Source organism: Vidua chalybeata, chromosome 4 (assembly GCF_026979565.1).
Source record: "Vidua chalybeata isolate OUT-0048 chromosome 4, bVidCha1 merged haplotype, whole genome shotgun sequence".
Classification (NCBI taxonomy): Eukaryota; Metazoa; Chordata; class Aves; order Passeriformes; family Viduidae; genus Vidua; species Vidua chalybeata.
Genome location: NC_071533.1, coordinates 44,838,448 through 44,855,326, shown reverse-complemented (window position 1 = coordinate 44,855,326; position 16,879 = coordinate 44,838,448). Strand labels below are relative to the sequence as shown.

Here is a 16,879-nt window from a genome sequence, read left to right as displayed (position 1 = left end):
TTGACCAGTAAGTACAGCCCACCGAAGCCTGCTATTACCCTTGATTTTCCAAGAAAAGGCTCTAGTCCAGCTATACAGCTCTGATGAGAACTAGATTAATTTTTAAGCTCACCTCTGTGTGCTGTGAGGGTAATAGCAGCAGCTTGAGCCTCTGCTGTGTCCCTTTTTCCCTGTTACTCTGTGCTTATGGATACATGTTCTCACTTGAAGCATTACCTGTGTTCTTCCTCATTCCCTTTGATCTTTGGACAGAGAAACAACTCTGCAAAAATTCTTCCCCCTTCCCTATGCCACTCACTTCCCCAAGAGCAGCAGCCAGTCTGGGTATGCACATGATGCTGTGTCTATCCATATTCCTCCCTCCCCCACCCCAACAAGGCAGCAACCTTGGGGTCTGAGCTGAGGATGAGGTAGTTGGCTGTTTTTCTGCATTCCCTCAGGAAATAAAGTCCAGATGGGAGCTGGATTGTGTTAACTATACTGAATGTATGTGTGTATAATTTATGTGTGTATATATATACACGTGTGTGTGTGTGTATATACACAGTAAGCATTTATCATCTGAATTCTAACATTAAAACACAGTAAAATATGTGCTGTGTGATGCAGAAAAGCCATAATCTATTATGTATCTTTGATGCCAATTTTTCCCTGGCTTCTCCTTTTTCATGTTGCTGTGTAGGTTAATGTCTGGTGTGTCTTGCTGAGTAAATCACTCTGTTTCCCATAATCCTAGTACCACTCCTGAGCAGTTCTTCCCCCGGCCTCCATTTCCCCCTCAGCTTTAAGTCTCTTCTGCTTTATGCTATAGCCTCAGTTATTTTTTTGACCCCTTTCACATTTTGCTTCTTTTCCTTTGTCTTTTGCCTCATCTTCACAATGTTTATCTGAGACATAGTTTCTGAGCTCCACACGCTATTCCATAACTGTGGCCTGTAGTCTCAACATTTTGCCATGGTCTCCAAGATCTATTGGTTGAAAATGATGATACTGTTTCCTGACAGTGTGCTTTACAGACTCGGTGCAAGGAATAAATTGCAGCATTCAGAGTTTTGCTCAGCAGCTGAAATACTAGGCAAGCTATTTATCTTCAAAGACTTTGTCATTGCTAAATCTTGGCACAACTACAGATCTGCTCTTCAAAAGCAGAACTTGGTAGGCATAATTTTTTTCAGCTTTGTGTTGTGGTAGGAGCAGAATAAAGGTGAAGTAATAAACATTGCAGGTGGAGGCAGTTATTTTTGGAAATGGTCAAAGGCAGCACCAGTAAAGTTCTCTGTGGCTGTGTACAAACCAATAGTCTTTGTTACTCCTCTTGGAGTCAAACCTTCCCTTAATCAGCTTTCTTTGGTCATTTCCTTTCCTGTGCATGTATCATATTTGTTCTACTTAAAAGAGAAATCAGTCCAAGGAGATGCAGGACACAGCAAGAGGAGCTCAAAGCTTTGGCCCAGTCCTAGAGATACGACATCATTGGTATAAGCAAAAACTGGTGCAATGAGTCCCGGGACTGGTGTGCCATGAAGGATGGTTACAGGCTCTTCAAGGGGGATAGTCAGGGCAGGAGAGGCAGGGAGGTTACTGTGTGTAATGGAGGGTCTGGAGTGAATGGTGCTTACAGTTGGCAATGTCATGGTCAAAAGCCTCTGGGTAAGGATTAAAGGACAAACAAGTAATGCAGATGTCATCATGGGAGTCTGCTATAGACCTCCTATGCAGAACAGTGATGCTGATAAGTTATTCTTTAAGGAACTGAGGAACATCTCTAGGTTAACCACTCTTGTCCTTAGGGGGGACTTCAACTTGGCAAATGTTAACCATACATTAGCTGTATGGAATACCATACAGCTAATACAAGCAGGTCCAGAAGGTTCCTAAACAGCTGGATGATCACCACATGGTGCAGACACTAAGAGAGCCAACTCAGTAAGATGCCCTCCTTGAGCTGCTGCTCATTAACAGAGAGAATCTCATGACTGAAGTGGAAATTGGTGGTTGTCTTGGCCACAGCAACCACAAAACAATTGGATTTAAAACTTCAGACTGCTTAGGGAACTAATGAGTAAGGTCCCCTGGGAAAATGTTTTTGATGGTGCTGGGGTCCATCAATGCTGGTGACTTTTATTTAAGCACCTCCTCCTATGGGCACAGGAGCAGGCAATTCCAAAATGTTGGAAAAGCAGGCAAGGCAGAAGGCCAACTTGGCTAGGCAGGGATCTTCTTCTAGAGATAAGGGAAAAAAAGGTAAATATTTGACCAGCAGAAGTAAGGTGACATGGGAGGACTACAGAGATGCTGCTCGCCTCCATGGGGAGAAAATTGTAAGGGAAAAGCTCAATTACAGCTGAAGCCAGCCAGTACTGTGTAGCACGATAAAAAGAACTTTTAAAAATATGCTAGTTGCAAAAGGCAGTCCAGAAATAACAGTGACTTGTTAAGTTATGAGGGTGTTCACCATACGAACAGGGACATAGACAAGGCGGAGGTGATTAATGTTCTCTTTGGTCTTCATAGACCAGTCATAGACTATGGGTCCCAGTGCCCTGAGCTGAAGGATGAGGATTCTGAGAATTATAAACTCGGAGTCAACTCTGAACTTGTGAGGGGAATCACTGCTCCAGCTGGATCCCAGTAAGTCTATGGGGCCTGATGGGATTCATCCAAGAATCCTTAAAGAGCTGGCTGATGTCATTACAAGACTCCTCTCAATGACTTTTTGAACTGTTCTGGGAATCTGGAGAGGCCCCACTTGACTGGATGCTGGCTAATGTTGTCCCAATTTTCAAGAACAGCACAAAGGAAACCACAGGTCTGTTGGTCTCATTTCAGTACCTGGTAGAATTATGGAGAAGATTACTCTTGGAGGTACTGACAAACACCCGAAGGATAATGCAGTCATTGGCCAGAATGGTTTCATCAGGGGAAAGCCCTCTTTGACTAGCTTAATTTTTATTTATGACAAGGTAACCCACCTAGCTGACCAAAGGAATCCTGTTCATGTAATCTCTTTAGACTTCAGGTGAGCTTTCAATACTGTCTTTCATGGTGTCCTTCTGGATAAAATGTCCGGCATTCAGCTGGATCAGCACATCATATGATGGGTGCGCAACTGGATCACAGGCACAAAGAATTCCAGTAAATAGGGTTACATGAGGGTGGCAAACAGTCACCAGTGGGGTTCCACACAGCTCCACTGTAGGACCAACCGTGCCCTGGCGGGCATCAGGCACAACATCCCCAGCTGGGAGGGGATTGTCCTGCTCTGCTCTCCACTCAGGTGGCCTCACCTCAAGTCCTGTGTGCAGTTTTGGACAGCACAATACAAAAAAGACATTAAGCCATTAGAGTCAAGAGGAGGGCAGTGAATATGGTGGAGGGCCTTGAGGGGAAGCCGTATGCGAAGCAGCTGAGGTCACTTGGTCTGTTCAGCCTGGAGAAAAAGAGGCCGAGGGGAGACCTCATTGCAGTCTGCAGCTTCCTTGTGAGAGGAAGAGGAGGGGCAGGGACTGATTGTGTCACTCTTGCGTGACCAGTGACAGGACCCGAGGGAATGGTCTGATGCTGTGTCAGGGTGGGCTTAGGTTGGATACTGGGACAAGGGTCTACACCCAAAGGGTGGTTGGGCACTGGAACAGCTCCCCAAGCCTGACAGGGTTCAAGGAGTGTGTGGACAATGCTCTCAAGCACACGGTGTAAATCTTGGGGTGTCCTGTGTGGGGCCAGGAGTTGGATTCAGTTTTTCTTGTAGATCCCTTCCAACTCAGAATATTTTATGATTCTATAAAATCATTTCTAATCCTCTCTTCAATTCCTGTATTCTGTGGGCCCACGAACAGTAAATACCACGGTAATGTTTCAACATTTTCCTTAGTTTTGAAGTCTGAGATTCTGTGGAAGTGACTGCATTAGCTAAACCAGTTTGAACCAATGAATAGTTAAATCTTTCCAGTTAAATTTGGATAGATTTGGAAAAGTTGCAGTGGGAATTGTTAATTTGTTTGGAATGGAGTTTTTTGTAGTTTGGTTGTTTAGGATTTTTTTTAATAGCATGTGGTCTTACAGTCTTGTGTGTATTATGGGAATACCTACTTGTGAATTTACTACATTTTATTTGGACATCTCAAACAACAGAAGGAAGCTTTGTGTCATTAAGACCTACTAATTAATTTTTAAATATTTTAAGCATTTATTTGTAACAACATGGTGAGTGTTTCCCTTGAAAAAACTATATCTAATTTTCTAGTAAGCTCTAGACACTTTGTAGTGACTTGCATTTTCAAGCTGTGGCTGTGGTTGGTGTTGGTTAAACAAGCTTTGGCAATAACCTTTTTTTATTAATGGAGTAGATTTGGTAGACTTTGTGTCTTGCTAGAGCATTGTGTTATTAAGCAGAAGAGAGGTGCTGGTGGAACTGCATAGCTAATTAAATACTTAAGGGAATTATGAGCACTTGTCAGTAATTTCTGAGGTAAAACTTGGCTGGAGTAAGTTTGTTGAATAGTGTTCTTTAAAATCTCAGTTTTTTTCCTTCTTTACATAAAGAAAATTCGAGAGTGGGTGGATCTGTTGTATTCAGATTAGCTTTTGGTTACAAAACGCTTTCAGGGAAGAGAGTTAATGTGACAGAAACATACGACCGAGGGGGGGTTAGTTCACAGTTAAGTTTGTAGAAGCTAGAAACTAATCTTCACTGTTCCTAGAAAAAAACTCAACAAGTTACATGTGAAGGAACAGAAATAAGTATACCTTAAAGTTCTAGCTAAGCACATGCATTATATATTTAGATGAGCATTTGTGAAAACACAAATAATCCTATGAGAAGTTGTTGACTATTTATTTAGTGAATATTTGCTTTTAAAAATATAAAACCTGCCACTAAAGGGTGTGGAATTATCCAACCTCTTTCTAAGTAAGAAAATATATATATTGTTAGCTATACAGATATCCTTTTGAAGGCAACTTTAAAAAGTAATGATTTTCCTTAAAGCAGACCTTTTCTTAAAGTAGATATCTTCAGTAATATTACCTTAGTTAAAAACAGGAAAAAATATGACTGTACAGAATTGGTGAAAGAGCATGAATATTGATTTACTGCTTTCTGGAAAAGGATGGAAAATGGAAAAGAAAGCATTACTTGAATGCAAGATTGTCCAAATTACCTTGTAGAAGGTAATTAAATACTGCTTTTATCATTCTACACAAAATATAACTGCTGTCTCAGTGACCTTTAGAACATTAAATCCAAATCATAAATGAGATAATGTGGGAATCGTGAGAAAAGCAATATCAGAAAGAGATTGTACTTTTTTCCCCTTTGAATCAGAGCTGCTGGTCTGTTCTTGCAGCTGTGTACTGTGACTTGTCCATTGCATTCTGTCTCAAATGGAATTGAAACAAATATTTTAGTAATCGTCATGTTCCTGTAGTCAACTGGCAATGATGGAAATTACAATTTCCTCAGACCACTCTGAGGAAAAATACACTTCTCTTTCTATCTTACAGCCTTCAACACTCTCCCAGCTTTCATTTTAGAGTAAACTGCATTGCTGTCCTATGTAGATGAGACTTATACTTTTCCTGTTTCTATAAGTTATGCTTGTCATAGTTTTTTAAAAATGGAGGTTATCTACAGTATGATTGATGTAAAAATTGTGATATGTAGGAGGAGGTACCTTGATTAAGAACTGCAACATCAAACTGAGAAGACAGGTCAGGTGTTTCTGTGCCTCTGAGAGAGAGAGACTTCATCTCTCTTTGCTGCCTATTCAGTCATACATGGAGGTATTCCCAGATAACATATTGGGAAAACATATCTAAAGACAAGTATTGCTGTAACTGGAAAAATTCCAGAAAATATGAGGGTTTGCATTCATTCTCAACCTCCAATTTCGTTAAGCTATTGCTCCTGTCCATTAAACCATTTTTTGTTTACATTTTCTTGAAAATTTTCTTTTCCCATAGCTTGGATACTACTTGTAGCTGTTATACCAACACATGAGGGGTGTAACTGTGATATTAGACCAATTCTTGTCGATCATACTAAGAAACAGCTCATTTGGGGGCTTTGTTTTTGCACCTTTTGATTAGGCATGTGCATGGGATTTTCATAAAATACATATCCATATCAGCTTTTCTGAAATATGATGAATGCATGTTTGTTCCTTAGAACATGAACTTAGAAATCCAGGTTGTGCCCCAGATGTAATCAATTAAAGCTGTGCAAAACTAGAGCTCAAGGATGTAACATGGAGACACACAAACATTAGCCAAAATAACAGTTATCTTGACAATCATTGCATCTGGAAGTATTAATTTTCAAGATATTTTTTATCCAGTTATTTTTCAAAATGGTATTTGCAGGCACTTAAGAATATTGAAGATGGCAGTGAGCTTAACTAAGAGAATTAGTACATGTATTTCCCTGTTGAAAAGACAGAGAGGCTGTTCACAGCATGGCCTTGATGATTGTTTTGGTCTGCAGGTTTTTCTTCTCAGGGGACTTTATTTTATAACTTCTTTATTTTAAACAGATCTGAATGCTACAAAAACATCTGTGAATGTGAAAGCCAGATACAATGCTGGATAGTTGCGGAGACCTTAACCAGTAACACCACATCAAATGGAATTGGTTTATATTTTGGATATAATACCTTTTCCCAGTCCAGTGTAGCTTTTTCTTCACATACTTCTCACAGTTACCTTTTCTTCTAAAGATTTCAGGACTGTGAGGATTGTGCCAGCCTTTTCTACACTCAGGAGCAGTTGGTGCTTTAGTTATTTCTTCTTGACCATCAGTTCTAGCATACTGCTGGTAACAAATCAGAAATTCAGATTAAAAAAATGAGCATTTGATTTTTAATTTGATATCGAAATCTATGCACACCTTTTGAAAGGCAAATGGTGTTTATGTAGCTACGGTAACCAGTGCAGAATGAGGCAGAGAGATAGCTTGCTCAGGAGGGGAAGGAACTGAACAGGGGAATGAAAAAGTAGTAATTTTTCTTTTCATGAGTAGAAATGCATTTTTAAACATAAGCTTTAGAGAAAAAAAAAAATGGTAATAGTCATGTACTTTGTAGGTGAGTTGTACTATTTGTTATCTAAACATTAAGAGGGAACAAACATGTTCAAAAATTTGTTTTGTTCATGTCAGTCTTGACCCTATCCAATGCTGAGACATGATTTATTTTTTTCAACTACAGTTCCAGAATATTGGGTGGTAGAAATAATTGAACTTTTGTTACATTTGTTCCATTTACTGGAACTCATCCTTAGTCAGGTCTGTTCCTCAGGCATTCCCTTAATTCAGATGCATGTAACATCACATTACTGGATAGAGCTGAAGCTCCTGGTCTCCACAGCATGTATGACAAGATCAGACTAAACCAATTTCATTTGCAGCTGCAGCTACAAAGTTTGTGACCTATTACAGTGCTTGTAGTAACTTTGCTTTTACAGTAAGTGAAAAATGTGTGAAGTGAGCAGGAATTAGCTGTATTTTTGGAAGGCTTTAGTTTTAAAGGAAAAAAAATCAAGTTACTGTTCATTACCTCAGTACCAGAGAATTAATTTGGATTTCTGTGAAACTAAGCCATATTGGCTGCAAACAGGAATTTGTTCTTGGAAGGATAACAACAACCAGCCTGTTGCCCTTGTTTACGCTGTAAAAGGTACATAGGAAAAGAGAGAATTGCATCCAGCATGCACTCCGTGTAATTAAAACATAAAGTACTGCTGGTTTGGCCTTCTTTCTAAACAAATGTCAGGACAAATATTCAAAACTAAGGAGAGCCAAGCCAAGGCTGCAAAAATCTTTGCTGTCAAAAATCTCTGTGCGAATTACAATGACAGTTTTGGCAATTTCGCTGCACCCTTTCTGACCAAAAGAATTCAGACATTTATGCTTTTATCTATGCCTGGATTCAGGCCCCCACTGACTTAGGTGATATGTATTTCAGAGGTGCTTAAAATCCATGTGAGTTGCAGCCTATTTCTCAAGGCTGTTCTTTTCTCTGCACATTTTTGTTGATGGTTGTGTGCTCGAGACTGATGCTGTCAATAGCCTGAAATATGCTGTCTCTTGCTAGCTTAATGCAGTAAATCTGAAATTTGCCTTGGGCAAAGAATGAACTTACGAATACATAAATGAATTGGCAGATTTTTTTTTTTTTTTGTTTGATATTATCCCTGTGAGAAGACAGAAAGAAAGCTCATGCGTCACTGAGGACACAAATCTTTGGAGCTAAATGCATCCAGATAAGGGCATGTAAGGATGGTGGAAAATATTTGCAAAAGCAGCTGAAGAAAGTTTGCTGCCAGGCTGTCTTGACATGTAAACCATTACTCAGGCTGAAAGGATCTGTGCTTTGGAAGATAGATTTACTAAAGTCCTTCTATTTGTTATCATTGCTTTATAGACATTTTGAAATTCACCCCAAGAATGTATGTCTTAAGAGTTAACTTGCTGTGGGGTATGTATGTATGCATATATCTATATCTATCTATTTGGATAGTTTTAAAAGTGTATGAATTTAGAGAAAGAGATTCTGAAGAGGGGATGGAAACAGAGCATCTGCAGGAAGAGCTGTGTTTCCTCATGTACTGCTTTGAGTTTTTTGTCCCAATTTAAAATACTGAAAGAGGAAGAGAGAAGCTCTCCAAAGGTATTTGAAGAAATTCTGACCAGTGCTCACTTTTATTCTTAAATTTTTGAACCAACTGCTTCCTTGCTGAAATACTTAATAAAGGAAAGATAATCTACTTTTCATGCAAGTTGCCTTGACTAGGTCTTGGGTGACACTTCCACACAGACTGTGCAGAGCTCGGGATCATCTTACACAAACCCAGAGATCTGGAAGGTTGTTAAGGACTCTGCCTCTTCTGTTAAAAGTTACCCTGGATCCCCAGGCCACTGCTGTCATATTTGCATACCTTGTTCTTAAATAAAATTCCTCTGTAGCTTCACTACATAACTTGCTCAAGGGTTTAAATGCCACTGTTGTAGGGTGGAGGAAGGAGAGTTCTACATTGTTTGTGTCTAAGCTAGGCCTGTTCTTCTTCAAGTTATTGTGACTTATCATCCTCAGTGGACATGAAGAATGATTAAATACCAGCTATTTTCTGATGTCAGCTGTTGTCTGATTTCTGACATTTCATTTGATTTGCCTGTCTATCTTCAATCTCCTAATTTCCTGACCAAATACACAAGAATTTTTTGCCTCTCTGTGTGTGACACAGTTTGTCACAAAAGCCATGCTTTAAAACCATGCGGTAGTTTTCTTGTTCTAAAACTTTCCAGTTTGCTGTGGTTTTCTTGAAGTGCAGTGGTAAAACTGGATTCAGTGTTTAATAGCAAGGAATAAAGGAAGAGCTCAGTTTCATGTCTTATGCTGACGTGTCCTGGAATTATATTTCTTTCCCTTTTGAAATAATAGTGCTATTTTCCAAGTTATAATCTCATAGATTCTCAAGAGATGCTTAACATGATAATGCTAGCATTGCTATCATACTTTGAACATTTTCCTGGGTTTCATCGTTAGAATACCTCTAGAAAATCATGAAGATTGTTGTAAATGAGAGTTGTTACCTGCAAATGAATTGCAGCCTCTGCAAATTCAGTGTCATCAGCCAATTAGAGAAATGCGTTTCTCTTTTTCACTTTTCCAATTAAGGCCAAAATCCTAAGTGCTCAACTTAGTATACAGAGCTCTTTGAAATGCTTCATTGGACTATATTCTTTCAGTTTGATAGAAAAGAAAATCACTGGTTATCTCTGAACAGCCTTTTCTGGCTGAATAGCTTTATGCAGCCATATAATAGAAATTTCAGCCAGACTCTGCTTCCCTGATTTACTAGGGAACTTACTGCAGCTTCTGAAGGCTAACTCAGAAGCCATAAACTGAAGTATATTAAAGCTGCTTGTTGTCTATCTGCATGCCCTTCAGCCTGACAGAGAGATAAACATGAGGTTTGACATGGTTCAATTTTCATTTTCTTATTATCCTACATTGTTTAGAAATAGACTGTGATATTGTTTTTCTGTGTTTAGTATGGATGTTGAACTTACTAACTTTTAATTCTCTGGGTACTCATTTCCCTTTGAAAAATGTGTGTATTTGCTTAGGGGTTTTTGTTTTCAGAGATAATCAGTAGTGCTTCAGAAAATCCTTTACTTGAAATCCACTCCCAAGCAAATAGTTCATTCTTCTTTTCATACACTGTTGTGACTTACTTGAGTGGACTGTACATTTCACCTTTACAGCCTATTGAGTCCCAAGCACAAGCAGGCCTTTTTTTGGTAAAACTCTGTTTATTAGTCAAGTATAGCATTTGTGAGAATGAGAAATGAAAGCTGTTTCTTAATGTATCACTTGGCATTTTCAAGGGAGGACGCATGTCTCCATTAAAAGCTGGCACAGGATAAAGCCAAAGGTGAAGTTAAACTTGAAATTTGCTGCCTTGAAGTTGGATGATTTTTGGGTTGTGTTTGTTTTATTTTGCTTGAGTGTTGTTGTTGTTTGCTTGGGCTTTTTAATTTTTTGGGGGGGAGGTAGTCTAAAACATGACAAAATTTGGTTTCATGGCAATGCTGGCCTAGGTGATTAAGGACTGGGAGGTGAAGGGAAAGACTTAAGGGTTCGAAACAGATGGCACCTGCCCACTAACCTTCCAGCAGGTACTGAGCCTTCCTGAGGGACATACCCTTCTCATCCACTCTTCCCACCTTCTCCTGTCTATTTTCCTTCCATATCTTCCTTTACATTTACTGTACCAAATTTCTGGAGTTATTGAGGCATCTCTTTCTTGAAGAGACCTCATCCCTGCCTCTTAAATTCTCTTGTCTTCCTGTAGATGGGACAGTTTTCCTGTCTCTTCCCCAAAACAGAGTGGAGGAGCCTTGCTTTCTTATTTGTGACTGAAAAAGAGCCCCAGCTGAAAGCTGAGGGAATTATTTTACTTGGTAGTCACCAGATAATAGATGAATATTTCTAGGGCAAGGGATGTAGTTTTGTCTCTTTGTAAAATTAGGCAAATGTCTGCTCTTCTGCTGTGATTTAATGTAAACATGCAGTCCTTTTTACAAGAACTTCACTGTTTTCACATTTTGCATTTAGTTACAGTAACAGAATATGAAATGTTTTAGTTAGGAATGTTTCCAACTATTGTCTTCTGCATCTATTCACTTAATTCCTTTGCGGCTTTTGACAGTATATGTGTATTTTTTCATTTTTTCTAGTGCTAGGAATTACCATTGAAGGCTCTTGCTGAAGAATGAAGTTTGTCTAACCATAGAAACAGAATTGAATAATATCCAAGAAAATTTGTTATCTCTGTATGATTTTTCTTTAGAATTTTTGCACTGGTAATTAAATTATTAAGTTGAGTATTGGAAAGAAATTCGCCAATTTCATGCTAGTCTGATTTTTTTTTTCTATATCTGTCATCTGAGTTTGTCTATTTATCTGATTCAATTCCATGTTTTCCATGTCATTCCCATGTAATGAGGCTGAGCCCTATTTACTCAACAAAGGTATAAAAACCCTGCAAACTAATGTTGAACTAATGTTATCAGTGTTTTAAACAATCCTGTGTGACTTCACTGGAGAAACAGGGTGTGCTACAAGTTTCAAATAGGATAGCAATGCTGATTTCTTCACAACTGTGTTAAGAACAGCTGATCTCCAGTAGAAACCAGCCATGTTGGACATTTCCAGCAATAAAGCCATCATAACATTACTGAAAAGTATTAAATATTAGTGCAGTCTGGAAAAATAAAATTTCCTGTACCGTTTAAGAAAATGGGAGTGAAAATTGCTGAAAGTACAATGCTATCCTGTCGGCTGGTAAGTGGAATAAATCAGCCCTGTGAATGTGAACTGCTAAATGGTTGCTATTCCACTGGGAAATCTTGCTGCTGAGAACTGCTTCACAAGGATGATTGTTCTTTTTGCCAGTGTAACCCAGACTGTGAATGGCTCTTCTTTGAGCAAAAACATTTATATGTTGCATTTTGGGTATATTTTCACAGAGATATGAAGAATAAACATGAAGTTATGCAGTTATTGCAAAGTTGCTACAAGGAATTAGTTAATAAATAACATAAGAAAGTAATAATTAACTGCCTTGTCTTACATCTTCCTGATCTTTATTCATCTGGAACTTCATAGGAACCTAGTTTATCTTCCATCCCCATCCCCACTTATCTAGTCATGCTTTCTCTTTCATGTTTCCTCTCGTTTTGCTTTATTGCGACTGCTCGTCTGTGAGTGTATGGTGTTTACAGCCATCGCCAAGCAATCCTGAGGGCTATTTTAACTAAAGCACAAATAAAGGATAGTTTCATCTTTGTCCTTCAACTAACCATTTAATCAGTAGTGTGAGTTAGTAGGGACACTATAGAAAGAAAGATGTCAGACCTCTAGTTTCAAAGACACAAGGTTGTTTTCTCCATTAATAGCAGTGATTCCAGATACATTTCTAAATACAAATGTCTTCAGGAAAGCTCATTATTTTTTTTGTTCTTTTTTGCAGCGGATTTCCCAAGAAGACAGGCAGAACTGCGAGGATAGCATCAGATGAAGAGATTCAAGGGTCAAAAGATGCTGTAATTCAGGATCTGGAGAGAAAACTTCGCTTCAAAGAAGACCTTTTGAATAACGGGCAACCGGTATAAAAGCATAAAATACTCTGGGGAATGGGAGTGAGTGAGAGTGGGCACCATTGGTAGTTTCTGAGATATGCTGCATATAAAATAATTGTTGTAGATTGCTTTTTAATGCATTTGTAATTTTTAATTGAATTTTCAAAGCTATATTTCCAAAAGGAATGATAGCGTACATTTTGTTCTATCATTCCTTCTCCTGTTTCACAACTTTACTTGGACTTAACAAAGCAATGGAGGTTGCAAAAATGGTGAATTTGCATAAGAAGCCTGCACAGTCTGTACCTCCACGACTTTTTGAGCCTCAAGGGCCATTTGCTTTCAACTATTCATTATTGAGTGGATGAATGTGCACAGCTCTTTTTCAGTCCAGGCTCATTCTACCTTGTGCCCAGCCACTGGACGATGGGGAAGCAGTAGGTGGTAATTGGACATCAGAGGAGGTACAAGGCAGTTCATCATGAAAAACAACCCAATTGGAATCAGGCATCATTAGATTCTGCAGCTGGGGGGCTTCTTTTGACCAATAGAATTTTGACCAGTAGAATAGAAATAACCCATAGTACTAACTTACAGACTCAAGAGTTAATGACCTGCCTGAAGAGTCAAGAAATGAGCATATCAAGCAATGGAAATGCACAGCCACAAAGATCTCTGTTCCTTTTTATGCACTTAGGATACACATGAAAGATAAAATACCATATTCTTCCTCCTCAGATTTGATGAGAGGCAACTTTCCTAAGAATTTTCTACAGTTATTAAGACACTATCTTTGAAGCAGGAATTTCTTCTAAAGAGAAAGTGATTTTAAAAATGTAAACTGTCACCCCTCTTTCGTCAATAAAAAGGTTTTTTAAAAAATCTGAATACCTTGAGATACCTTTCTGTCACTTTGAAAGGAGGTGGAATTTTACATTTCTCAGGACAATGCCCAGAATTTTACTAAGTTTACTACTAGGTCTGACCTGTCAGCTATGGTGGTGTCAGACTGTCTATCAACATTGCTTGATTTTGGTTCGTAATAAGGTCAATGGAGTGAAATAGGGAGAATGTTCAAAGTGTCTGCTGCTTCTGTTACCTTTCTCCATTGACTGCACAGCATTTGGCAGTTTTCTGTAGCAGTTAAGCAAAATCACTGTTATAGTGTATTAGTTCCTGTTTTTTCCAAGGAAGTGGGCTGAGAATGACTGTCAATGCCTATTTTGGAAAGTGAGGGAGATGTTTGGCCTGGGCAAATGAATGGAATGTCCTGAGAATGCCCACATGGCCCAAGGTAAAAAAAAAAAAAAAGGGACCAACTGTGATCAGATGATGTGGGAGCTTGAACTAAATAAACTCTGTTTTGGTGCTTGCCTTGAGGCTTTTGCCTTGCAGATTCCGTCCTTGGGTAAATTCTGTATGTGTAATCATGGCAATGGCCACTTGGAGTGACTGCAGAAGAAATAGAAGTGAAGAAAAATTCATGATTTTCTTAGATGCTTGTTAACGAGACAACACTGCTACCTAGTTGTCATGAGTTTAGCCTGCTGGTTTAGCTGCAATATGACATTAAGACAAAAATAAGTTCAATTAGGTTTTTTTTAAAAAGCAAGCATGCAGTAGATGTAATGTTTATGATTTCCATTCTTCATTAGTTTTTCATTTTTCTCTTTAAATGAGGTGTTTCACCATGAAATGAGTTTGTCTTCCACAAACTTGCATTTTTTTTGCAATGTTGATTTGTAAGAAAATGTCTGAAATGCATTTGTAAATGCAGGAAGAAAACTAATAATGAAATAATTGATTTATGCATTAAGATTTTCCTTTAACTTGTTTTCTCTTCTTAGTGTAAATTGTCTTTTGTAAGCTGTCTTCTGAATTTCTGAAAGAGTAAAAAGAAATTTTAAAATCTTGAAGAATACATTTCTCTGTATTTTGGACAAAATATTCAATTAGAGTAGAATCTCTTTATTTTAGGCAGTGGTTTTTGCCTAGTGGTTCTAATGTAAAAACTGAGCAGAATGACTTGGATAAGATTTGGGGTGATTTGCTATGCCCTCTTCTGATGGCCATGATTTAAGCAGTTCCTATTGCTCATTCCCACCCAAGTTCCTGGCACGATGATGGAAACAAATGGCAGTCAGTGCAAGGGTTGCTTAAGTCAAAAGAGCCACTTGTAATACTAAAAAAATGCATTACAAACTGTGGTAGAAAATTTCTGTTAGAAACATTGCTGCTCTCTTTTATCAACATTACTTTAAGCATTGCTTACTGTGTACTGCTCTGCAGTTGGAGAAAAAATATAGTTTCTTTCTTTTGCCTGCCCGCTCATATCCTTTTTATTTTTTGTTCAGAGATTAACATATGAGGAAAAAATGGCTCGTCGATTGCTGGGAGCAGACAGCGCTGCAACTGTCTTCAATATACAGGAACCAGAAGAAGATCCTGCTATACAGGTACCACATAACTACAATTTCACAGGAAAAAATGCCTCTCAGTTTTTCTTTTTTACAGACTATGACTGTCATTAAAATAAAGTCCTACATAAGACAATAAATATCCATAAGATAGGATGGTTATTGATTACAGAAGTCAGATGTTATCTATTAGTGAAATAAACTGGAGGATCACATGTCTATTGCTCAGTTTTTCCATAAGGTTGAGACTTCTCGAATGTCTGCTTTCTGCTTTAAACTCTTCTGTTTATCCTGTTCTGTCCTGACCTTTAAGTCTCTCAAGGCAGAAATGCATCTACTATCTTGAAACCATCTTCTCTTTATTTGTGTAATAGGCGCTTTTTGGGTGCAGACCAAAACCACAACAGAAAGTCTGCTTGAAAGGCCAGGTACACGCTCTCCATTGTTCAGATGCCAGAGCTGCTATTCAGAAATATGTAGCATTCATTTGCTTATGGTGCTGCACAAAGTACATTCTCCTGATAAAAACTGAGGAACTGTCATGGATATCTCTTGGTCTTCTTTCTGCCTCTTGATCTTTTTTTCTACCCTTGCAGGAAGCTCGCTCTGTTGGTGCTTCTGTAGTGAGTCCCATGGATATTCAAAAGGTTATAATTTTCACCTTTTTCTATCTTTTTTGTCTGTTTTTTTTTTCTTTCCCCTTTCCATTCTGCTGTTCTTGGTTAATAACAAGAGGTCACCTAGCAGTAATAACTGTGGAGAATTGGGCTGCACTCCATTTATGAGGATGTTCAAGTTGTTCTAGAAGCCTGTGTGAGTGTAGACAGTTTAACAGCAATCATTGTGTGCTCCACTATCTTTGTGGTGTAACAATAACATACACTGATATGGTACTAACTGTGCTTCATGTTTTATGGTACACTTCAGGAAACAGGGAAATTTTAAAACTATCTGCAGTTTACAAGGTATTCCTCTGCTCTTCCATTTTTTTGCAATTATCGAGGGTTATGATTAGTTCTGTAACCGATGGCAGAAACATGTCATTCTCAGACCAGAGGCAGCAACAGAGGATGGGGATGTGAAAGGATACTTAGCATGAAATGCATGTTCTGTCTTAAATACAGCAAGGGTCAGAGACAATGGCCATAGGTAATTTGAAAGAGTGTCTGAATTGCTGCAGACTGAGAAGAGCATTGACTAATTTTTTTTTCCTTCTTCTGAGCTATTTTACAGTCTGACATCATCACTGTTATCAGTAAGATTCCAAGCAGGAATTCTGAAAAGTAACAGTTCAAGCAAGCAAGTAACAGTGTATATCAGTAAATCATAACAAATTCAAGGAAGTCAGAGTGTTTTACACTTGATGAACCTTTCTGCTCTTCTTGCTATGTCTTCAATACGGTTATGGTAAATTTTGTTTCTAAGGGAGGATCCCACACAAAGGGCATCATAGCAACAGGAGTAAAGGGAAACAACTATTGTGGACTGCCACTGTTGCAATTTTCTCTTATTTTTGTCCTCATTTTTACAGGCAACTGTAAACAAAATAATTTTATCCTTCTGGTTCAGCCTCTGGTAGAGTTCTATGCAAATAGCAGATGTGAACCATATGGTCTTCTAGCCATCTGGAAACAAAACTCACCCTAAATCTGTCTGTACCCTCAAGGAAATATTAGTGTGTTCCTTTTGTCTTTATGAACTGCCTTAGAATACTTTTATTCTTATAGGATTTTTTTCTAATGGAAAGAAAGCAACCAATGAGTTTCCTTCCCCTTATAAATTAGACCTTAAGACAACATGAAATACAGTTTTTACCTCATAC

General features: G+C 38.4%; 1 protein-coding gene across 1 annotated transcript in view; it reads left to right on the top strand.

The window, feature by feature from the left end:
- Window positions 1-16,879, top strand: part of PALLD (palladin, cytoskeletal associated protein) — a 190,485-nt gene that overhangs the window by 152,961 nt on the left and 20,645 nt on the right. The window contains exons 13-15 of the mRNA XM_053940874.1: window positions 12,532-12,667; window positions 14,995-15,096; window positions 15,654-15,704. Of these exons, the coding sequence (XP_053796849.1) occupies window positions 12,532-12,667; window positions 14,995-15,096; window positions 15,654-15,704 (289 nt within the window). The remainder of the gene's footprint in view (window positions 1-12,531; window positions 12,668-14,994; window positions 15,097-15,653; window positions 15,705-16,879) is intronic.